At 38.7% G+C, this 25,376-nt stretch overlaps 1 protein-coding gene across 2 annotated transcripts in view; it reads right to left on the bottom strand.

Annotated features, from left to right (window-relative positions):
- The window catches only part of kcnn1a (potassium intermediate/small conductance calcium-activated channel, subfamily N, member 1a), a 69,012-nt gene extending 45,857 nt beyond the window's left edge, over positions 1–23,155 (bottom strand). For both annotated transcript variants that reach the window (XM_087812030.1, XM_087812031.1), the window contains exon 1: positions 21,994–23,155. In XM_087812030.1, the coding sequence (XP_087668156.1) occupies positions 21,994–23,028 (1,035 nt within the window). In that variant the 5' untranslated portion in view covers positions 23,029–23,155. The remainder of the gene's footprint in view (positions 1–21,993) is intronic.
- Positions 23,156–25,376: the final 2,221 nt, after the last annotated feature.

Raw genomic sequence — 25,376 nt, 5'->3', positions numbered from 1 at the left:
TGTTTGCTGTCGACATGTGTGTGTGTGTAGCGTGTGGCGTGTGGGTGGAAGAGCACATATGTGAGGTTTGCTCGACAACCTTGGTAAGTATGAGACTTGGTCGATATCGAGAAAAAAGGATGTTGTCTGACATGGAAGATGCAGATGTTTTCCAAATGAAATGGAAAAGGAGGGTTTTTGTGTGTCGTTGCCAGACCCCGGAGTGATTGAGAGCCGGAGGCTCTGCTCTCTGGACTCTTGTCACATTTCTCTGACAGGCCAGCAGGCGCCGGGGCTTCTCCGTCCATCCCTGACCGGAGCGAGGACCATTAGTCTGTGGCTGGTGGACGGAGGGAAAACACAGAGTCGTGAATCCTTTCGTGAGGATCCACTGTAAACATTTTAACTTTGAGTAGAGGATCACTGATCCATCGTGAAGCTCGGTGCTCGGTTGGTATCGTCTGGCGCTATAAAGCCAACATTTTCATGTTGAATTTAAAAACAAAATAAAAATACAAAAGTTATTTTTCAATATTTGGAATAAGAGTATTAAACTCTATGTGTAAATGAAAAATCTTCCATCATGCATTGTCATTAACGATTCCCTAAAAACAATCAGGATCCAGATGGTAATCTGAACCAACTTTAATCATAGGTTTATTTTATTTTTTATTTATTTTAAACACTTAACTTAATTTAAGGGTTGGCTAATTTAACTCTTCCAAGGGGCCGTCACATTAACTCTAAATTGACTATTAAAGATTTTGGTTTTGAAGCGATTTTTCAATATTTCGAATAAGAATAATAAACTCTATGTGTAAATGAAAAATCTTCCATCTTGTATTGTCATTAGAAATTACCTAAAAGAATTCGAGATCCACATGGTAATCTGGAACAATACTTAATCATAGGTTTATTTTATTTATTTATTCGTTTAATTATTTTCAACACTTAACCTAACTTAAGGGTTTTGAAGTTATTTTCTAATATGTGGAATAAGAGTACTAAACTCTATGTGTAAATGAAAAATCTTCCATCATGCATTAACTATTCCCTAAAAACAATCAGGATCCAGATGGTAATCTGGAACAAACTTTAATCATAGGTTTATTTTATTTTTATTTCTTTTAAACACTTAACTTAATTTAAGGGTTGGCTAATTTAACACTTCCAAGGGGCCTTCACATTAATTCTAAATTAACTATTGAAGATTTTGGTTTTGAAGCAATTTTTCAATATTTGGAATAAGAATAATAAACTCGATGTGTAAATGAAAAATCTTCCATCTTGTATTGTCATTAGAAATTCCCTAAAAGAATTTGAGATCCAGATGGTAATCTGGAACAAACTTTAATCATAGGTTTATTTTATTTTTATTTCTTTTAAACACTTAACTTAATTTAAGGGTTAGCTAATTTAACACTTCCAAGGGGCCTTCACATTAATTCTAAATTGACTGTTGAAGATTTTGGTTTTGAAGCGATTTTTCAATATTTGGAATAAGAATAATAAACTATGTGTAAATGAAAAATCTTCCATCTTGTATTGTCATTAGAAATTCCCTAAAATAATTCGGGATCCAGATGGTAATCTGGAACAAAACTTAATCATAGGTTTATTTTATTTATTTATTCGTTTAATTATTTTCAACACTTAACCTAACTTAAGGGTTAGCTAAGTTAACACTTCCAAGGGGCCGTCACATTGATTCTAAATGAACTATTGAAGATTTTGTTTTGAAGTGATTTTCTAATATGTGGAATAATAGTACTAAACTCTATGTGTAAATCGCAAATTTTCGATACTGGAATTTGTCTTGTTTTCATAATATCTACGGTGGTTTTGTTAGCTGTTTGTTAGTTCTCAACTTGTATGGTCATCAAGGATTCCCTAAGAAAATGTCGGGATCCAGATGGTAATCTGGAACAAACTGCGATCATCGGTTTATCGTTTTTTTTGTTTGAAAAACACTTAATTTAAGGGTTAGCTAATTGAACACTTCCAAAGGGGCTATAATACTATATTATTTGTTTTTCTTGAGAGCCTTTCGCGACAATAAAATATTTTCTTTTCGAGCTTGACATGATTCAATGACCTGGAACATCACGACCTGGAATTAACCAATAGGAACACGCCTTGTTGACCAGTCACAGGTGTTCTGCCCAGTATTTTATAATTCTTGATTCAGATAAACGATCATATTCAGAGCGAACTAGAACATCTTTAGACCTGAAGGGTTATCAGCAAGGGATTGAGTATCCTGCTCTTTAAAGAAACTCAAGGGTGACGTTGCAGTCGTAATGAAAATCTGGGTTTAAAAACGTTGGTCGTGGTCATGATGTAGATACAAACTAATGTCTGGGGAAGAAGCGAAACACAAGCCAAAGGTGATTCAAGGCCAGCGGCGGCGCATGACTGGTTTTTCAAGTGAAAGCTGAACAGTCTTCAGCCGTCAGAGTCCAAGAAACAGAGAGTTAAAAATGGCTGCTGCTCTCTAAGCTGGAGGTCTGATGCACTCCGTGGCTGCTGCGCTTTTCAATTAGAGATTTAAGAAAGAAGTCGCTAAAAACAAGCCAGAACCTCCGAGGAGGAGGAGGAGAGAAAAGAAAAGTACACGCCGGTGGGAATGTGTTATTGTTAGGTCTAATAACACTCTCTCTGGTGAGATGCAGTTCTTTTCTAATTAGGACCCAACAAGGTTATTTCTCATGTTCTGGTGCGAGTTCTAAAAACTAGGTCCTGAGGAGGCTTAATGCGATGGGGAGACGGGGGAGCGAGGGGAGCGAGGGGGAGCGAGGGGGGGGGCTTTACGTCTGGGACGTCTCACCGCTTCATCGTCAATTTCCAGCAAATTGAAGGGCAGTTATTAGAAACTTGATCTGTATTTTGAGGTCATGAGAGATGGAACGCGCATTTAATGACTTCATTTCAAAGCCTGGATTAAACTGTAGCTCACATATGAAGTGTTTGTTATTCTGTTGGAAGATTTCCAACAGATGTTAAAGTCACACATTTTGTGATGAGATAATGATTTAAAGTGAAAATTAAATGCAGAAATTGTGTTGGTTCAATTAAAAACACACCTAAAAAAAAGGTGTTTGATGGTTATAAGTTACTTCCCTTTTTCTTAGCGTTTATTTATTGTTTGATACATGGAATAAGTATATAATAAAAATTAATTATTTTAAAAATATAAAAAAATATAATAATCAACCTTTGAATATATAAATTAATTAATCATATAATTAAAAATGAATATAATTTAACCTTTGTATGTAAAAATTGTTTGATAATAGCATTTAATATAAATCATATTTCAACCTTTCAATTTAGAGATTATTTAATAATATAATTAAATGTTAAAATAATTCAACCTTTAAATATACAAATTATTAAATAATTGTATTAAATATAAAAAATATTCAACCTTTCAATATACAGATTATTTAATAATATATTTAATATAAAAATTATTCAACCATTGAATATACAAATTATTTAATAATATAATTAAATATGAAAATAATTCAACCATTGAATATACATATTATTTTTATATCATATTAACAAATAAATTCCAATATACAAATTACCAAATTCAAGTATTCAAAGTTCAACAATTCAATATTCCGATGGGACTGACGTACGACTTAAACCATTCATTATTTAAGTTAAGAATAACCTTTATTTCGTCTCACAGTGATGACATTTGTACAATATCAGAAGCGCTGATTAAACAAACCGTAAAACGAGCAAATTTGCCTGGTATCTCCTTTACATTAAACTGGTATAAAAGGGTAATAATGGTCTCTAAAGATGAAAATAAAGACTGGTGGCTAAACATGTGAGTGCTCTTCTATCACGGGGATATTATATATTTCTTCTCCAGTGACATTCAAGAGAAGAAATTGTTGGTATTTCCATACGTAATTTCACGTTGACATTTCCGCGGCTGGACAGTGAGATGTCACGGGTCACATTCCCGCCCTTTGGCAGCGCAGTCTACACGTCTTACGTCAAGTCTGCTGTTGAGTAGCTATATGATCCCGGGCGGACATAAAGGAGATTTATGAGGCGAGGAGGCGCCCATAATTCTGGCAGTAAAGGAAAACGGCCAATACCGAATGTCGTCAGAGACACAAGACTCAGACGCACAAAAGCTTGAAATACGGCTTTGTCCGCGCGGACTCGGAAGACTAAACCGTCTCCATTAGCTGTCCGTTCCCCCGGTGACCATTTGACATCCCCTACAGTACCATGACGGCCGGACCAAGTCCCCCACAGAGATTATCGCCTTTAAGTGCCACAATCCCACAGTCTGTGACCGACTACATCCAGCCGCCGCCGTATCAAATGCCACCAGCTGACACCTTCCATTTTCATCGGGAGGTGATTGTTAGTCATTTGAAAAGCAGCCCTCGGTAAATCCAGGCCGAGGCACTTTCCTTCTCTCCCCGAGGCAGAGGCATCAATAGAGGACAGAGCAGCCGGGACAACCTATAGCACAGGACAGATCGATGGAGCAACAAACTCAGTAAAGATTGACTGGAGAGTTGCCTGGAAACATCCTCGGCTGATTTATGACGCCGGGACTCACAGCGAGGGGAGCGACGCACTCCATGTGGATAAATATAAAACACGTCTTTATCTGAGTCATTAATGGATCATAAAGGAAGCTGTGGTTGGTCATGAATTTCAACTGAATATATTCACTCGACTCTGCTGCAGTTCCTCTTTACTAGCAGCACAAATCTCCATGTCATTAGCAGACATCATCGTCCATTAGCTGATAGCTTGTCGGTCGAATATCAAAATCATTCATAAATATTGCACATTTGCCAGGAAACATTTAATAAAAGGGACAGAGAAAAGATAAATATGAATTTGGTGCTCTTCTCTATTTTGAAATCATTTTAAAGGTTACAAAAATAGGCACGAAAAACATGACATTTTACTGTACACAATCAAAAGTGATTTATTGTGACAGTGGTGACAAATTGTGCTGCTTTAGTTTCATTTAACATTGCTTTATAATAATGTTTTAAATCTATTAGCCAAGACCTAGTACAGCCCGGGGGCCACTTGCAGCCTTTTTACTTAATACTTGTGGCCCCGATAAGGTCAAAGATCACGTAGAAACTATCAATTTTATCTTGTATTTATTTCTATTTTTATAACTAGTCTCTATGATGACTACAGAATTTTTGGGGGGGAATTTTCTCCTTCGCTTTTGTCATTTATGGGAGAATTTTTCAGCTCCTGATAAAGAATATAATAACATATTAAGGGCTTTTATATCATATAAAAAAGATGAATTGAATACAATTTTGTAATAATTAATTCATAGTTAGCTTGATTTTATTACTAGACATTGTACTTTTTGCTCCAGTAGTTTTGCTTGATGGCCCCTCAGAACAGCTACTGTACAAAATGTGGCCCCTGAGGAAACTCCCCACAACTGTATTAGCCTGAAATGTCGCCTTACATTACATGCTTTTCATTTTTGTCGAATCACTATTTAAAGAGCAACTCATGTGTTGATTTAAGTGTCTCTTAACCATAGAAAATGTGCTTAAGCCCCGCCCACTGAAAACATTTGTTGTCTCCCCCTTCAAGGGACTTGTTGTATAAACAAAGCAGGCCGTGATTACAGGAGGAGGAGTGAAGACCATTGTTATGTCATAAAAGACTCCGCTCTCGTAACCTCTCGTTTGACGAGATTTCAGACAGAACTTTATAAAGCAATACGTTGAAAACATGATCATGATGAGAGACTTACTGCATCTTGAAGAAGAAGACTTCAACATTTGAAACATGTGAGTCAGGAGAGTTTGACAGTAGTTGACATTTGAGATGTTTTGACCCATTTTTTGCTGTAAAGTTAAAGATTTTTTTGCAACTTTGAAAAAAATCAACATCAACTGTGGCACTGCTCGCCCGCGAACCGTTTGTGTTCCACGTTTAAAAGCATTTCACATTTCACAGATGAAAACCTTCCCACCGAGAGGAAGAACATCTACCGAGGAGGACGTGTTTGACATTCCAGAGAGGCAAAAAAAAAAAAAAAAAAGACAAAAAACAGCGACAAGATGAAATGAGAAGATATCAGGTTTCATCGCGAGACAGAACCCTCTCCATATGTCAACCAGCCGACTGTTGCAGGTTCTCCTCACAGCTCGGCTAATTGAATATCCTTATCTGTCTATGAACCCCCCCTTCTTTTTCTTTCTCACTCCTACCAGGGGCCAAATGAAAAGGGAAGCACATTTGCATTCACGCACAACTGCATGGCAGTGCAGGAGTAATCTGAAGCAAAACGTGTCGTCGTGCATCATCACAAGATACTACATCTACTATCTCGTGAAAGAGAAAAAGTTTCGGCGATTGTGCTAAAAAGCCTCCGGCAACACGGTTCCTTCCGTCTTTTTTTGGTTATGAAATTAAGTGCAGTGGATTCCGAATACCCTCGGGCCCTTTAGTGCAAATTGATTCTATTTTAAAAAGCTGCTTTTTTTTCACCAGTTTAACAGAGACACAGTGGTGGCAGGGGACAGGAGACGAGCGAGCAGAAATGGGCTCTCAAAGAAGAAGAAGAAAAAAAAAGCCGCCAGGAGATGTCGTCGGTGAAAGGGTTAAAGAGAAAATGGACGTGACAAAAGGAGAAGAGCGCCGACGACTCGGCCGTTAAGGGGTTAACAGTCGGGAGGGGAGGCCGATAATGGAGGCAGCGGTATAGCTTGAGAGCCAAACACCATAGAAACCACTGACACGGAGCAGAGAGAAAGAAAAAAAAGGAGGCGGAGGGAGGACGGTGCTTTTTTTTCAGGACGACACGAAAAAAAATCAAATGTTTGATTAAAACCTGCCACGATGGAGTTAATGTGACCTTCAGCGTCTTAAGGCCAAAATCGTGGCAGCCACATGGTAATGATACAGTGAAGCCGTCCTTCCTTCCGACTCACTCGCTCGTCGCCTTTCTAGCTTCATCCACAACATGTGGCAACACGTTCGGAAAAAAAAAAAAGCAACAGATGTTTCTCCTCACAAACTGATCGTAGCATCAACAGACTTTTGTCCGAGGGATTCAAGGTAACCAACGGCAACAGGGATGACATGAAGGAGCTAATTGAGTGTTAAATATTGGGAGTGAAACGAACATAGCGTTTCCAAAAATGAAAAATACTGCAGTGAGTGGATGTCTCCTGCTGAAACAACATCGAGTAAAAAAAAAATGTATGAATCTGAAAAACCATCATGATTGACTTACACATGTTTCTCTGTGATGAATAAATTCACTTTAAAGCGGCCAAGACAGCAACAGGGAGTATTTTAGGTTCAATTTTGCTCCGGAACAACACGACGCAGCAGGTAATCAAACATGCATCCTCGCTAAATCAAAAAATCTCAAAAGCCCAGATCATCCTTTTAGCTGCTCGACTGTTCCCCCCAGAATACAACTGCGTTTAAATAGACACTGTGAGGCAAGTATAGGGAATTTAATCTGTGTTGAGAGTCAAACACTAAAACACATTTTTCACCAAATTGTGTAACGTTTTTTCATGACTTAAATCTCTTACAAACCAGCTAAACACGCCTAGAACATCAAAATAACTCATTATAAAGATGGACTGACGAAGCTCAGTGATGCATCGTTCTCATTTTTACAGCAGGTGGTGCTCTCCAGTTACAAAATTTGCATTTGGTTTTGCCAGTTATGGAGCAGAGAGCGCCATCTGTTGAGCTCTGAAAATGATCACACGGATTCATGAAGCTTCGTCAACACATCAGCACTTTTTAGCAAACTTAACTTCTTTCTCGTCAGTGTTACCACTCTTACAGTTTATTTTTACTTTGTCTAGACAAGAAGCCTCATCTTAAGGCAAAGAAAACCTTTAAAACTTATGAAGATTTTATCATGAAGCTTCATGAAGCTTCGTCAACCCACCATCACCATCTTTTAGCAACTTTTTTTTAGATCAGAAATTATCATCAGCGTTTACTTCTCCTGAATTTTATTTGTACTTTTTCAAGGAAAGAAAATGCTCATCACGAGGCAAAGAAGACCCTTAAAAATAATGAAGCTTCATGAAGCTTGTTCCGCCCATCACAACTTTTTAGCAGACTTTTTAAAAATCTAAATATTTTGGCAGTGTTCGCTTCTCCCATATTTTATTTTAACTGTTTCTAGGAGAAAAGATACTCATATTAAGGCAAAGAAAACCCTTAAAATCTCATGAAGCTCCATGAAGCTTCTTCAGCCCATCACAACTTTTTAGCAGACTTTTTACAAAATTAACTATTTTGGCAGTGTTGGCTTCTACCACATTTTATTTTAACTTTTTCTAGGAGAGCAAATCCTCATATTAAGGCAAATAAAACCGTTAATACTCATGAGGCTTCATGAAGCTTCGTCAACCCATTACCACTTTTTAGCAAACTTTTTTAAAAAATAAAAAATGCCAGTGTTTTCTACTCCTACATTTTATTAAGTCATTTATTAAGAAACGCTTAAAACTCATGAAGCTTCCTCAACCCATCACCAATTTTTAGAAAACTTGAAAAAAAACGTACATTCTCGTTGGCATCTACTTTTTACTTTTTCTAGGAGAGAAAATTCTCATCTTAAGGCAAAGAAAACCCTAAAACTAAAATGTACAACGTTGTTAACCGAGGACAGAAAAGGGTGATGTCAATAGATTTGATGTTTAAAGCCCATTCTCATCTTACAAACAATCCTAGGATTTCTAAAAACGTTTTTTTTACAGAAGCAGAGAGGGAAGATGATGCTCTCTTGTTCATCGATTCCCATTGTCTTGCTCGTGTCACATTTGTTTAGTCCTCTGCACGACTCTCAAGAAGGTGACAAGTGCTACTAGAAAGCTGATGTTGGTGTTCATGCTTCAGTTTGGCGGGAGATCTACCATCAAAACCACTTTATTTTTACATCATTTTCTCATCACAAATGTTCTTTTTAATTCATAAAAACTGTGTATTTGTCTAGAGGTGACTTTGCTCTGAGGCCGAAACGGATCAATTATTTTTTTAATGCAATTCATTTCTGTTTATTTTTAGATTCTTGTGTTGCCGTCAAATGCCCTCTTGTTCTTGACGTGTTTAAACAGGACACGTGCTGAAATAGACGGACTGATAAACATCATGAAAACCTGAGTTGACATATAATGTTTGGGAATATTTTTAGCTTCTGACGGGTGGACAACAGACAATACCCAGCTGGTGCTTCCAGCTGCTCCGATCGGTGCTGCTGTTCACACATATTGCTGCGAGTCGTCATTTTCGTCTTCACACTGTGATTAAGACAGCGTCAGTCAATAGGAGTTAACCAACGTTAACAAGCTTTTATTTTGAAAGAGGCACCACCTTCTACTGGAAACAGGACAATAGATGATCTGTTTGAAATCAAAATCTTTACTAAATTCTCTACTCATATTTTTTTTTTTTATGAGAATTGAATTTAAGGGGTTTAAGAGGTTTTTGAAACCTCTGATATTTCTATCTAGGTTTAAAAAATCTGATTTATTTTTTAAAATCATTAATTTTGATAAACAAAACAGTGCATACTTCCTTATTTACTATTTAATGAGATTTCCACACATTTTATCAAACAAATATGAGGTAATTCTCATTCTTTTCTGTGACTGTTTTCTTCTCTGGATCCAGACGAGATAAGAATGACTTATTAATGTTTTGATATTAGGATCTAGAAATGATGGAACATGAAGCAGCAGTGGTTTGCGTTCAAGCATCACCACTTCAATGAATGGAGTGTTTTTGCCGAGACTGTATTGATATCCAATAGCACTGTGTCAATATTTAAAAAAATGTAAAAAACTTTGTGGTTTGTATTTTAATACTGTGTGTATAAAAGACACTAATTTGATGTTTTATTTTACGATTAATGCTCAAATATTCACTGTGTTTATTCATTTGTGTGTTGCAATTAAACCCTCTGGCCACTAGTTGGCAACATTCGTAATTATCTCCATGCCAACAAAAAAGAAACAGCGGAATGGCAGCAATGAGTAAAAAAGAAACGATTCACAAGCAGCTTTTAAAGCTGATGTTTGGACTTGTTTTGGCTTTAAAACAAAGTTTAAAGTTAATTTAAACACTGACAGAAACTTGATATTGAATGTTGCTCACGGTTTTTAAAACTATTAATGCACTTAAAAAAAACAGCAATATATCGTTGTTACTACAGTATCGCAATATATCGCACTATATGGTATCGTTACACATGTATCGTGATACGTATCGTATCGCAAGATTTTGCCAATACACAGATGTTTTTCAAAACAAAACACCTTTTATACAGTAATAATCAATAAGACGGACATTATATTCATGATGGATTTCTTTCTGTAAAATCTTCTTTCAAGATTCAAAGGAATTTATATTTAATATATCTTACAATTTAAAATAATGTTTAAATGAAAGCACTATGGTGAATAAAATAAAAAAAAATACCCGTAATAAGGAGACGTTAAGGAAGAGGAAAAAAGATCTTCAAACTGTATAGGGTGCACCCCCGCCTCTTGTCCTAGGTAGCTGGGATCAGCTCCCAATAAGGGAAGAAACACGGTGACTGTTAAATAAAGGTATCAAATCCATTCCTTGCTGAAAACCTGAGGCAGAGTGTTCTGTCTAGATATGCATCGTCTTTTGTTCTCTGAATATTAAACGCGGGCCGGAGGAGGCGGCGACGGAAGGTTTTCCGGGTCGTGCATCATGTGCTGTGAATGAAGTCGTGTGGCATCTCTTAGGGATGAGCAGTCAAAAGTCGGACCCGCGGGTACAAACATCCTGATGAGGGGAAAAACATGCTCAGATAGCTTGTTTTTTTTTCTGGTCCGGGGGAAAATAGAAAGAAGCTAAAAGTAATGTTCTGGCTGACTGTGTAAACAAAATCTGCAGAAAATCTCTCACATCTCATTATTGCTTTCTGCCGTGTTCGCCGGGAATTGAAAACAACCAGCAGGCAATATTGAAATGACTCAACGAGCCTGCATGTTGTGATACCAGATATTATCTGTACGGAAAAAAACACACACACACACCTGCAGCAACACTTCGCATGAAGCCATCAGCCAAACTGGTGACACAAATATCTGCTCGCAGCTGCATTACACACACTCCCATAGTGTTTTGTGTTGTGATCATGGCCTAATGCTGGAACAACCTCCGATCGATAACCTAATTAGCCATAAAGCATATGCAGCTCGGTGATATATTATATGGCTGGCATCTCCTGGCCAGCTCTCGCAGGCATTACCATATAAATGAACTGCAGTCATTTATTTAGCAAAGAGCCGTGGTATGGACTTGTGTGTGTGTGTGTGTGTGTGTGTTGGGGGTAGAAAGTTACAACACGCATTATGAGCTAGAAACAACATAAGAGGTCAAACAGTCAAGTAACAAATTGCGTTGAGTGAAAACAGCTGCCATGCCGGGGCCCGGGCGTCGCGCGAGCGAGCGAGGGACCGGGCTCAATGGCGGACGGAGGAAACCCCCGAACAACGCTTTCTTTCCTCTCTTTGTGTGGCGCCGGACCGCAAGTAATTCGATACACCTCGTCTTGTGTCGGCTCACTCGCATGAATCGCGGAGGGAATGAACTTTATCAAGTGGAGCGCCGTTGGAACGCCGCTTACAGTAATGTCAGTGTGTTTCTGCGTGGCTCCCGGAGAAAGTGCGTGTCGTGCAGGCGAGCGCAGCGGAAGCTAAGGAGGTTGTTGGTGAAATTAGCTAGAACTAAAGTGCAGCCCGGGGGCCACACCAGGCCCTCGGACTACATCTGTGCGGCCCACATGAGGTCGAAATAATACTGTAGTAGCTTTTTACTTTTGGTTTATTTGATTTCAAAATGTTATTTTTCTTGAGTAGTTTCAAAATCTCTGGAAGTCTTTTCTATTATCAATAATTTCCTTGTTTCATTTTATATTTCTGCATTATTTTTATGTTTGTGTATCAGACACCGATGGTTTTTTAATTCATAATTGTTTCCCCTGTGTGTTCTTTTAAATTTTCGAGTTTTTTAAAACATAAACAAAAAAAATAATTATCTGGAAGTTTGCCCTGGTTTCATCCTATTAATCATTTTCCCAATTCCTATTTATATTTCTGAATTATATTTATGTTTATGTATAAGCATTATTTTTGTTTTTTATTCACAATTGTTTTTCCTTAGTATGTTTGAGTTCATTTGAGTTTTTTTCAAAATCTAAAAAATACAGCAACTGGAATTTTGCCCTGGTTTCATCTTATCAATAATTTGCTTGTGTCGTTTTATATGATTCATTTCTGACTTTGTTTGTCCATAAATGTTTTTGTATCATGTCAAGTCTTCCAATAAAAATCTTCATTTTAAAAAACGTATTTTTTCTCATTATTTTGTCCTTTTTATGAGTGTTTATTGTATATTTTTTGTGCTTTTATATTATTTATTTTGAAGTATATACAATTCAATATTATACATTTATTCCAAGGCATAACAGCACTTTTTGTTTTTGCATATTATGTATAATTATAGCATGTGTTATAGTATTATTATAAATGGTATACTATATTAAATATGCAATGCTTTTTTGTAATCTTTTCAAAAATGATTAAAAATTAAATTATATACAATTAAATTAAGACTAATAATAGAATTTCCTTTAATTTATTTATATTATATATTATTTATTATTATATTTCTTTTAGCTTGACGGCCCCTTCAGGGTATATATTGTGAAGAAAATATTTGTTTGTGTCTTTCTCGATCAGTACCATGTTAACTAGAAAATACAAAGCCAAGGACGCTCACTTCCCGTCCTCAGATGAACTACAAGTTTTTTTTGAAAACTGAATGAATGAAAATTGAATCTACGACTGAAGTATTGTGATGTCATTCGTGTTTCGCAAATAACTCTTTTTGGCTCTTGAAAACTGAAGTGCCCGCAGCGGTCAAACTGCAGAACCACAACCATCATCAGAATAAAAGCATTTACAAGGTTGATCTATTTCAATTGTTGATGTTCAAGTAGGGCCTTGACCTGATAGCAAAACAATCCTTAAAAACCTTCCTTTATCTTAAGTGACCCGGATCAACGTCAAGTCTTTTCTTCAGTCCTAAGTTGCATTTCAATGGGTGACGTTTTTAATAGATTTTGTGTGTTTGTCCACCTGATCCTAACTTTTTATGGATCAGGGGTCGTCAACCCTTTGTACCACCGACTGATTAAATGTCAAGAATATAATCACTGGCCGATGTTGGAATAGGAAAAAGTAAAAATGCAATAGCATGAGCTGCAGAAAAAAAACTATAATTAAGTGTATAAAAAACACCTCAACACAACAGCAAGAGCTCTGGTCTGGTTACAACAAGATGTATTTGCATCTATGTATGTTTGACTGTATGCCGACGATGGTGTTCTTTATGTGTGTGTCTTCTAGCTTTTAAAGACTTTGTGCAAACTTGGGCGGATGTTTGAGTTTAAGCTTTATTTATATGAAATGAGGACCTAGTTTTGTTTCTACATTTTGTGTTTTACTCCTTTTTAACTGTCAAGAGTCACACACTAATGTTATTTTAGAGAAAATCTAGTTTCTTTTTCTTTTCTTTCTTTTACCTTTCAGGCAGTAATAATAAATATAACTCTTTTTATTTCTGTGCGGTCGGTTACAAATGTGGCATGGCCCGGTACCGGCCCCTGGAACTGGGGGTTGGGGACCACTGTTATATGCTCCCAAAAACTCGACAAACTTGGTTGAAAATTATTAAGACTGACCTCTTAGTGGAGGTTTTCGGAGCGAGGGCAAATAGATCGGGTCAAGGGGAAGTGGGTGAAAATTCAACTATGTCCAATTTAAAGGAAATTCAAACCATACTAAGTAAGTGAGATGTTCAGAATTTTAGTTTTTATGGCCATTTGTAATCAAGAACAAAGGGAAGGCAGAAAACTCCCAATTCATATTTCTAGAAAATTCTTAATTTCAGCTTCTTTATAGCAACATCGGCCCTACATTGTTGCCCCTGAAATTGCTCTTTTTTTGGTCTGTTATTTGGTTTTATTTTTATATCATCCTTGTCATCTATAAGTTTTTCATTTCTCAAGTAATTTAAAAATATTTTCTTATTTTCAGAACCTTACTAAAGTCCACCTGGCTAACCATTTCTGGATCCTTCTTCTTGTAAAATATTAAATTAAATTTACCAACAAAAAAAAACACTTGGTTAGATCATCATCTGTCCTTTTAAATAAACTAATAAAAAGGAATATTATTCGTCAGGATTCCCTGACCGAACCGGGCGGTGGAGAGCGGCTGCTACACAACACCAAGGCTGATCTCTCCATGGCAACACACATGGAAACACAAATCTATTTCAGCGCTCAGCACTTAAACACAGTGGACCGAAAAAAAAAAAAAAAAAAGGGAAAACAGCAATCAATTATTAAAAGAGCTTCATGTTCATACTTACTGTTTGTGCGTCGCCGGCTACAGCAGAAAAACTAAGCGGGTCTCCGCCGCTCACACCTTTGTGCGATTGTTCTCACGTTATCAGCGAATCGTCGGCGGCGCCACACCTTCCTCATCCACCGAGGATGTGAAACAAGGATCAACCCTTTTTTTCTGTCCGACATGTAATTGTTCAGCGAGGGTTGTGTTTGCTTTTTTTTTTTTTTTTTTTTCAGACCTGGCAGACTGGTGGAAACACGAGCAGCTAATGAGAGGAAAACAAACGGAGGGCCCTGTAACAACACGAGAGAGATGACCGATAGAGAAGGTTTAAATCAAGCAAATGTTTCTCCTGGCAGAAGTCGGCGAGTAAATCATAACGCCGTAAGCGGATCTGTCGGCATCAATTGTTGCGAACACTAACGCTCGATGTTGCCTCAGCATTATTTGAGAGGCAACACAACCTCGCAAGACAAACGGCTTTTTTAACGAGAGCCGGCAGCACGATTGCCTTCGCTATTTTACTTAATTTAGACAGGAGGAACACTGGAAACACGGGCCGGCGCGGCTAGAATCCACTTAAAGCAAATTAGCTCGCTTTGCGGAAGTAGACAAAGGGAGGAATTGTACAAGCTTTAAAGAAAATGAAGAAAAAGAAAAAGGATGCTGTAAAAGTTTCAGATCAACATAAATCACTTTTCCCTTTAAGACGATCACGCCAAATCCTCTTGGCGAGCCGCGGGAGAAATGAGTCGTAAGCGCCATTATGATATTTGTTGATGATTAACTTGTTGGACCTCGGTTTTTTTGGCGTCGCCGTTCGGACGGCTGCGAGTCATCCGTATCACAATGACACATTGAAAGTAGTGTTTTCTTGGCACTCATGCGAGGCGATGCCTCCAAATGAAGCAGAAGAAAAGCAAAGACTAGAACTAAAAACTAGTGTTTTTGACAGGATTCTATCTTTAACAGGAGTTGAAGAAGAAGCCATATTGCTAACCCTAACCCTTACCCAACTTCCATTGCGCTAATATTTAAAAAAAAAACACAATATACTGGATAAAAATTCAGCATAAACTGCAAAGTATTAACCAGGTCCATTAAACAGGTAAGTTTGTCCAATTCAACAATTGAATTTTCCAAATACGTTTAAAAAGAGAAACTCTAAGTTAGCATGTGGCTATGCTACCATAGACTTGTGGATATTCTCCAAACCAGTGTAAATGATCTAAATGTAATCTTCTTAAACTAATACAAGAACTTCAACTGTTGCAGTCCTTTATGTGACTTGTAGTACAAATGGTACAAGGTGTTTTTTTTCTTCTCCTTTTATTTTAACCATTGTCCCATTAATAAAAGATGCAATGAAATTATGTCCATATTTAATTCTATCCAGTCGTATCCGGCTCCAAGGACCTGAGCTTGCGATGCCTGCGTTTCATCATTTAAATTAAATTGTTCGTTTTTTTTAGAATCAATGTTATATTTCAAACAACTGAGGTCTGGATTAGACTGGAGTGAAAATAGATAAACATGTTAGTCTGTTAGATTTATTTTAAATTAATGTCTTGACATTGACGCGTTAACAAAAATGTTTTGTTTTGGTTTTAATCAATCCTTCCATTTTTCCCCTGTTTATTCCCTCAAATAATGGCTAAAACAAAGCATGTAAAAAGTGTTAAAACATATTGAAAACTTGAGGAAAGTTACATCTGCCTATTTGTTGGGTGGGCTGAACCACCGATAGTGGGTGATATACCAAGATTACAGTAATAATTAAAAACAGATCCAATCTTTTGGAGACTATTTATATTTGCATGTGGGCTTCAAGGTGACTTTGGAGTGACACACTTTAGTACACAATACTATAATATAATATATTCTGTGGCTTTATTAGATAAAGCCACAGTACTTTGAGAATTACTCTTTGCTATGACTGATATGCTGAAATAAAAAATATATAATTTATTAGTTCTCAATATTTATTTGTAAACATTTGAGATATAAACTTGCTTTCATGTTTCCTGAATCACGTGTGTGTAATTAATAAATGATATGACTCTCAGTAAAGTGTGTAAAATGCAAAAGTAAATACATTTAGGGTCAAAGGTTTGAATGATATGTAATGGTCTGTTAAGAAATTTAAAAACGTTACAAAACCCTACGTACAGCTAAACAAATTAGATAATTACTATTAATAATATGAATATTGTGAAATGTTGTCACACACAGTTTTGATCTTTAAAGTATGTACTTTTTTTTTAGTATTGTTTTGATTGTTTAAGCGCTTTGTGACCCTGGTCTCGAAAAGCGCTATATAAATAAATATTACTTACTTACTTACAGTATTTCACTTCTAAACCTCTCCAATTGTGTAAGTACCATTACTGTCCGGTTATCTTTTTCAATCCGGGAACTTCCTACGTGATAACATCACACGTCCCGAACGCCAACAACCTTTAAAAGACTTTGAGTGAGCTCAAAAAAAGACACATGTGACTTTCACCCCAACGGAATGTGTCCGGTCTACATGTGACGACGTCGCTGATTGGCTGAACCGTGTCCAATGCTACTTTTGAAACCTACAAGCAATCAATACCTTTTTAAAAGGTTTTATACTTAGAACATATTTTTGTTATGGTTATAATGTATTGTACAATAGAAAATGAATTATTTGAGTCAAACACATTTCAGCCACTCAGTGTCATCGTCACATTTGGCATCACTATCGACACATTCTATTGGTTGTGATGGTCACGTGTGTCGTCAGACCAGGAAGTGACAGAAGGACGCTTTGAAAATGATCGGATTGACAAAAGTTGTGTTTCTGTTTAATGTGTAGTAGATAATGACCTATAATCGTTGAAGTTGAAGTTATTTTGTCTCATAAAAAATAGTTTTTAAAAAGACATCAAGTAGGAAGTGGCCGGACCGAAATGGTACCTACACCTGTAGGTCATAGTGGTTTGCTAGCTTAGATACAAATTGACAATTTAAGAATATTTTAGTGTCAGGTTTAGTTATTAATATGCATGTGTGGAGGAAGAAGGAACTCAATTTTCCTTTATTAAATGTTCCGTTACGCAGCAGCGTAGCCAGGCAGGTAGATTACACTGTTAAGCTAATGCTAGTTAGCACGTTTCCAAGATACTGCTTGATTTCCGACCGTGATTTATCGTAAATGTCATTTGGCAGGATTGTTGAAGAGGCTGGTAACCAAACAGAAAAAAGTTCATCGATAATAACTCTCCTCTAACTTAAGTTAGCATACGAAAAAAACATGTTTACGTCGAGTCAAAAAAAAACGAGGCCCCGTCAAACGCAAACAAATCCCCCCGTGTCGCGGCACGTGGGCGTCCCTGTGGGGGATATGAGGCGAGCAGTAAGTGGCAGGCATTAGAGTACTTACACAGCACATCACAATAGACGCACCTTTCAAAGCACAATGTTACCGAGGCGGGACACAATATCGTACGAGCTCCCCTTCCTCTCCAGTGCGCTGCCTATCAAGTTTCAGGGTGTGTGTGCGCGACGCTGTAATCGTATACACTTTATCAGGCTTGTTCTGTCACAAGTGTTTTGTTGAAGGGATTTCAAACAGGAGTGGGGGGGCCGGGGCTGTCTCATTAAGGGCGCCTCAATAAGATGTAACCACGATCCCGCAAATATCCGTGAATAGATAAGCACGTCTCGCCGTATCAAAATACTTGGCATGGTTGGATGTGAGCGAGTGGAAAAGGTTGGATACTAAGAGCCTGTCAGGGGAGGTCTAAGATTTCTGTTTAAGATTTACTAACAGGATTATGTCAAAGTTATGAATTACACAAGGTGCCGTTCAGATGTTTGCTCGCAGGAGGGAAAGTACACTGATGGTGTATCGCAGCGGATTGAAATGGAGGCTTTTGAAAGGTTCCTAAATATATATATTCACTTCCAGAGATGAAATATACTTTATTTGTTACAAATACAATTTTTTATATAATTAATTTTAATTTAAGATTAAAAAATAAACTATTTTTATGTATGTATGCTTGATAACAAACTTTTTTTATAAATGTATAATTGAAGTGAATAAACATGCAGTTTATATGAGGTCAAACTCACACTCATTTTTTTTACATTATTTAATTTAATATTATTGAATTTTATATACATTTTACTGAACTATTCAGGGTAAAGATAACATGTTTACCACTTGCATTTGTAAGTAATAATGGCCAAAAAAATTAATGTATTTGAAATTTTAAAAGAAAAACTTTAGGTGCTATAAATGTTGTTTTTAACTATGTTTTAAAGCAAAATGTATCCCTTGCGTTGTCTCTGTGTCAAGGTCGAACAACCTCCACCACTGCACATGTACTTATGGAAGCCAAGGAGGTTGTTCACCTTGAACCAGAGAAGACACAAGGGATACCTCATACACATTTGTTTTTCAGGACCTCTGGGTCACCTTGACCCAGAGATAACAAGGGTTTATAAACTATTGAAAAGTACTATTAGGCTAAATATTTCATTGTGTTTCGATGTATGCATATATAGCTGTACAGAAGACAAAAATAGATGATGTCCTTAATGTAAAAATAAAATGAAATAGTATTGATTAAAAAAAGTAAATAGCAAAAATAGTTTCGATATCAAATATTGCTGTCAAACATTTTTGGCTAAACCCTGACATGGATGTTAATTAGTGACTCTATTGTGTCGCGGCCTCAGTGTGCGAGGGCTTTTGTTTTGTGTCATGGCAACCAGTCGAGGGTGTCCTCTGCTGTCGTCACAACCGTCACACCACAAGCCCGATAGAGAAACAGAAATAATTGGAGTAAAGATGGAGGTGATGTCGATTTGAACATTTATATTTTCGCTAACTTGTATTTGACAGGTTTGCGAAAAGGTGACGCACAATAAAACACTTTAGAATTGAAATGAATAATTCTCTTTTCAACAAATTTCCCACTGATGCAGACAATTATTGTTTTGTTATTTTTAATCAAAGTATTTAGATGAAGTGTTAATTCATGCTGTTTTGGCTCAGTTGGCCTAAAATCGTAATAAAAAATAAAACCCAAGACAAGATACAGCTTTTAAATAGACCTGTAGCAACATAACCATTCCATGCCAATGTTATGGTACGACTGCTTTATTGATACTGACCTAACTTCCTGTCTAACTTCCTGTCCAACTTCCTGTCCAATTTCCTGTCTAATTTCCTGTCTTATTTCCTGTCTTACTTCCTGTCTTACTTCCTGTCTAATTTCCTGTCTAATTTCCCGTCTAACTTCCTGTCTAACTTCCTGTCTAACTTCCTGTCTACATTCCTGCCTAACTTCCTGTCTAACTTCCTGTCTAACTTCCTGTCTAACTTCCTGTCTACATTCCTGCCTAACTTCCTGTGTAACTTCCTGTGTAACTTCCTGTCTAACTTCCTGTCTAACTTCCTGTCTAACTTCCTGTCTACATTCCTGCCTAACTTCCTGTGTAACTTCCTGTGTAACTTCCTGTGTAACTTCCTGTCTAACTTCCTGTCTAACTTCCTGTCTACATTCCTGTCTAACTTCCTGACTACATTCCTGCCTACATTCCTACCATCTTCCTGTCTAACTTTCTGTCTAACTTCCTGTCTTACTTCCTGTGAAACGATTTGTTTTGCAGACGGTGACCTCTGACTTCAAGAGTGGAAACCAAAGTTTACTTTTAATCCAGTCATTTAGACGATCTGCTGATGCTCCCAAAATTGTGGCAAGTTCAGAACAGTCGTGTCAAGGTGGTTTGATGTGTCTCCGCTCCTGGTGCCAGCCCGGCCCTCAGCAACAGCTGCAGCATCTTAAAAGGGGGAACCGAGACGTCCTTGTTTTTTGTCTCCACCTAGTTTGCAGTGGTCAGTACCTATCACATATGTCCAGTGAAATATGATGACAGAGCACTTTGCTACTTCAATGACCCGATGCTAGAATCTGTCAAAACAAAAGATACAAAAGCTCAAACCTCGCTAGTTTCGTAGCTTAGCCGCTGATGATGACTCAGCAAAAACAGTAGCTTTAGCATTTAGCAATGCTGGGATTTTTGTCTGATATTGAATTATCCCAATAATAAACAATATTCAACTTTACACAAAAAACAGTATACAATTACTGTAAAGAATTTGTCCAAGACCTGTTGCTGCATTAAACTATAAAAAACTTTTGTTTTCAAATATTATTTTTGGCTTCATTGTATGTTTTTTTATGAAAGAGAAGTAAGTAAGTAAGTAAGTAAGTAATATTTATTTATATAGCGCTTTTCAAGACCAGGGTCACAAAGCGGTACAATATCCAAAACTAAAGCATTGAAAATGTAAAAAAAAGTAATTTAATGTGATTAAAATAAACTTACAATTTGAATTTAATATTGAAAATAGTTATGTGAAACAGTAATTGTTCTAACTAGTCTCTATTTAACTTACGTATATTACAATAAGTTTGAACCCAAACTACATTGAGTGAAGGGTTGGGGGACACCCTGGAAAGCGCCCCACATGGTGCACGAATACAGACACTCACACACCTACAGAAAGTTCACCAAAGCTTCACTAACCACAACACAACGACCAAAGAATAAAATAGTAGCCACAGAATATTGAAATTGTAAATCGATTCATCATAAACCTTCAATCATAAAGAACTCACTGATCAGAGAAAAAATGTACTTCTCAAAACTGGTTAAAACTGGTTATAACTAGGATTGTGCATCATAATTTTATAAATAGAAAGAAGTAAATTAAAGATCTGATGACCATTGAAAGGTTTTCAGTTGCAACATGGCAGCATAGAAATGTAGCCAAGAAGGAAAAAAAATTGATTTTATTTCAAATAAGTTTGATAAATTCTTAATAATGTCTGCATTAAAGTGAATAGTTTGAGATGAAAGGTCATGATAATAATAATAATAATATGAATGCGATAGTTCTGAGATAAATTGGTGACGCTGACATTTCAACAGGAGACATAAACAGTAGAAAGTCAAAGCTGTGGTCCAACAGATGCCTTCAGTTGAGTGACAACACAATCCATCATCGAATTATGCGTGTATTTAAATGTTAATGAAGGATTATGTAATTACAAAAAAAAATACCTTTGCAGGAGTATTTTTGTTAATATTTAATACATGATAATGGCTATAAAATGCAGCGATTTTTTTTTGGGTTGTGTTGCACGATGGAAACATCTCCATGTATATTCCTCGAGGAACAAGGTTATGAATCGAGACGATCCTCAAACGCGTGCACGCAGCAACAATCGTGCTCGTGGAAGAGACGCAGGAATCCTACTTTTGTGTGCAAGCATCACGCAGTTTGTGGGGTAATTGAAATAGCGGGGGGAACCACAACAACAACAACAACAACACCGCAACATGGAACAGGTGTGTGTGCGCGCGTCGCCAGGGGGGGGGGGGGGAAGCGCGCGCGCGTGCTCGCGGTACCGGTTTCTAGACGACACATGGAAAAAAGATGCGCAACAACAACAAGAGAAGAGAGAAAAAAAGGTTCAAGTTGAGTTGTTTTGGCAGAGGCGTGGCGACGTACCTTGTGGAGGTCGATGTGGATCCGCTCCTCGCCTTTATGCGGACTCTCCGGCCACAGGTGATAGCTGGAGCCGTAGTTGGGGCTGTCTTTGCTGCTGCTGTTGCTCGCCGACGAGTTCCCGGTGTACGCGCGCGGGGCTCCTCGACAGTGCTGCGGCTCCTGCTGGCCCCCCTGCTGCGCGGCGCTCCTCGCAGACTTCTCACAGTGCTGGGGCCGCGGGGGACAGTGGACTCCCGGCGGCTGCGGCTGCTGCGGCTGCTGCTGGATCTGGATCTCCCCGCTGGCGCAGGAGTTGATCGGCAAACTGCTGCCCACCAGGAGCTGCCGCTGCGCTCGCAACTGAGGGATCTGTTGCTGCTGCTGCTGCTGCTGCTGCAGGTCCTGAGGTCCTGAGTCTCCTCTCCTGGTCGTAGCCTCAGTTGACTCGCAACCTTTCTGTGAGTTTACACGGATTCCTTCAGGGGAGGAGTCCCTCTGCTGGAGTCTGTGCTGCTGCTGCTGCAACTGCTGCCGGGGGTCTCGGGTCCCTCCTCCTCCTCCTCCTCCCCTGCAGCGGTCCACGATGCTCGCCTGTTGGTGGTCACCGGGGGTCCTCGGGAGGCGATCACCCCTTTTCCAATCGCGGGGAAACAGCAAGGAGGAGGAGGAGGAGGAGGTGGTCGGCGGTGGAGGGAGCGGCGGGAAAGGTGGGGAGGGCTGCGGACGGTTCTGACTCGGTGTCTCCTGCTCGGAAAAGCTGCAGTGGCAGCTCGCTGTGGGGAAAACCGCCTCCTTGGGCTCCCAGGGATCCTGCTCAGCGGCGCGGCGTGAAGGTCGCTGCTGGGCGGCGCATCCCGGGGGTCTCCGGCAGGGCTGGCTCACGCACGGGAGCTCCTGGAGGCTCTGGCGGGGAGCGGCGGCGCTGCTGCTCTGCTGGGTGGAGGAGGAGGAGGAGGAGGGCGGGGGCGGCAGGCTGAAAACGGGGGCGGCCGGGTCTCGGTTCTGCGTCTCCTGGTGCTGCTGGTGGAGGACAGCTCCCGCGTACCGATGCCGCATCCCCCTGATCGCCGCGTCTGGCTGCTGCGCTCGCTCCTCTGCCGTGCCGCGCTCCGACACCCATTCATCGCAGCAGAAGAGGAGCGACTTGTATCATTGGTGGCTGAGACCGGGACCTGCCTTGAAACGTCACCAGCAACACAGCCCCTCAAAACACCCGCCTCCGTGTTCGCCTGCTATGCGCACAGGTTGCAGCGGATCGATCAGTTTGGAGAGAGAGATGGGGGGGGGAGGATCGTACGCGCGCGGCTGTCAGGGGTTTGAAGAAAAAGGTGTTTAAATCCAGCTCACGCTGGTCGATCATCCTAATCCCACCCCCCCCTCACCCCTCACCCTGTCATGAAGCCAATAGATCGACTTTCACAATGTTGCCATAACCATCCCCGCATGATCAGAAATCACTTTTTTTTTACTGCGACGTCACTCCTGCGCAGGCCTGTCAAGCAGCAGCAGAGAGATGCCACTTGTTGGAATCATGGAGCCACACACACACGGAGGGGAAGCGTTAGCTCGTGTGCGACTGTACGGCATGAAGCATGCAGTCTGGTTTTTAAATAATTCAGCAGAATAAAAACCTGGTTTTGTGTTACGAGCAGAAATATGCTGCGTTTAGTCGGCGGAGCTGTCCGTGGTGCTGAAGTCTTCATCCGCCACGTTTAAAAATAAATACTCTTTAGAGCAGAATGTTCTTAACAAACCATAAGATAAGGGCCTCATGCTTCTCTGATAAAGGTGATCTTCGAACATTCAACTGTGTTTTATACGTATCTAGCATAACAAAAGATGCATCCTCACATAGATTAACCATTAAATCATTAATATTAAACATGATTAATGCGTCAATAAAGTCATATAGAAAAATTATATGAGGTGTTTTGTCTGTTTTTAGAGCATAAATCAAAACGTTAAACAGACATTTTCATTTAAAAAAATGTAGGATTGGGAACAAATAGGAGCCACAGAATGGTTTCATTGGTTCTCTAGTTCTGTTTTTCTATTGCTTATTTTGTTTGTTATCTTATTTGATTATTATATTCTGAATGGACTTCACAAAAAACTCCTATTTTGTGTTTACCACACTGACAATACAGGTTTCTGATTCTGAAATGTGACAAAAATAATTAAAACTAAGCTTTTTTTGTGAGTAAACACAATTCTTAAATCATAGAAGTTGATTCATTGATTTGATTGTATACACTATTTTGAAATGTGGTCTTTGGCTCTTTATTTTAGTGTCAATTAAACATACTTTGAGCCCCATAATGCACTGCAACAGTTCAATCACAATGATATGGACATATTTGAATCACATTTTCTGATTAGACATAAATAGATAAATAGACTGACTTCACTTCTTTGTTTTAACTCAAAGAAATTTAAAGTTATAATTTCAAATACCAGCAGTTATAATGTTAGTGAATAAATCTAGTTGAAAACTTAACTTTCTCGTTAAAGATTAAAAGTAAAAATCTTAACATGGGCATGTTTGTTGAGTTGCAGGAGCAGGACATTCCTCTATTCTTAAGCTGGTCCGTTTGCACCTCCAGCGTCTCCTCCACCATCTGCACGAGCTTAATTATGATGTTCCTTCTCACCTAAAGAAGTGATTAGTTTGGGAAAAAGACGAGCAACACAAACATCGGAGCGCAGGAGAGAGAGTTTGAGACTGAGCCAGAGTGACAGGGAGGGGGAGCGACGGAGCCAACTTTTACATCATACATTAGCTATTCTTAATAAGTAATAATACTTTGCTCGGAGCTGGCTCAGCCGTTTGGACTTTTGATGGCTCTAAAGACTGCAGCGATGGCACGCCGCTCCTCACCACAGGGAAGAAAGCGGAGGTTTTATAGGGATGTGAAGTGCTGCGGGAAACGCCAGGGCCGCATTAGAAACCTGATCATTTTCATTAAGTAATTGGTTGCTGTGACCTGTGAGTTTCTTGGCAAGATGGAGTTTCATTTGCTGGTTTGGGAAGCAACGTTTCTGCTTCCACATGAATTATTAAATCACACTTTACAACTTCGGACGCACAAAATAAAAACACAGAGAGGAACTACAATTACGCCAAAGCGCATGTTTTTGCCATGTTTTGTTGACTATAAACAAACACACACACACAGATTGACCCACATACACCACGAAAGAAGTATGTATACACACACTGGTCTCTACAGAAAACTTACACTGACGTACTGACAACTAAACACGCAGGGAAGCATGAACACACACAAACTAATTTACATAGACACATGAACTTAGCTCTCTGTGGTGATCATTAAAACACACATGTACATCTGCACACAGGTAGGTACTAACACACACATTTGTGCAGATGATTGATACACACA

Source organism: Callionymus lyra, chromosome 16, assembly GCF_982586985.1.
Source record: "Callionymus lyra chromosome 16, fCalLyr1.hap1.1, whole genome shotgun sequence".
In the NCBI taxonomy this organism is placed as follows: domain Eukaryota; kingdom Metazoa; phylum Chordata; class Actinopteri; order Syngnathiformes; family Callionymidae; genus Callionymus; species Callionymus lyra.
Note: the sequence above shows the minus strand (reverse complement) of the source record. Positions and strands in the feature narration are given on the sequence as shown.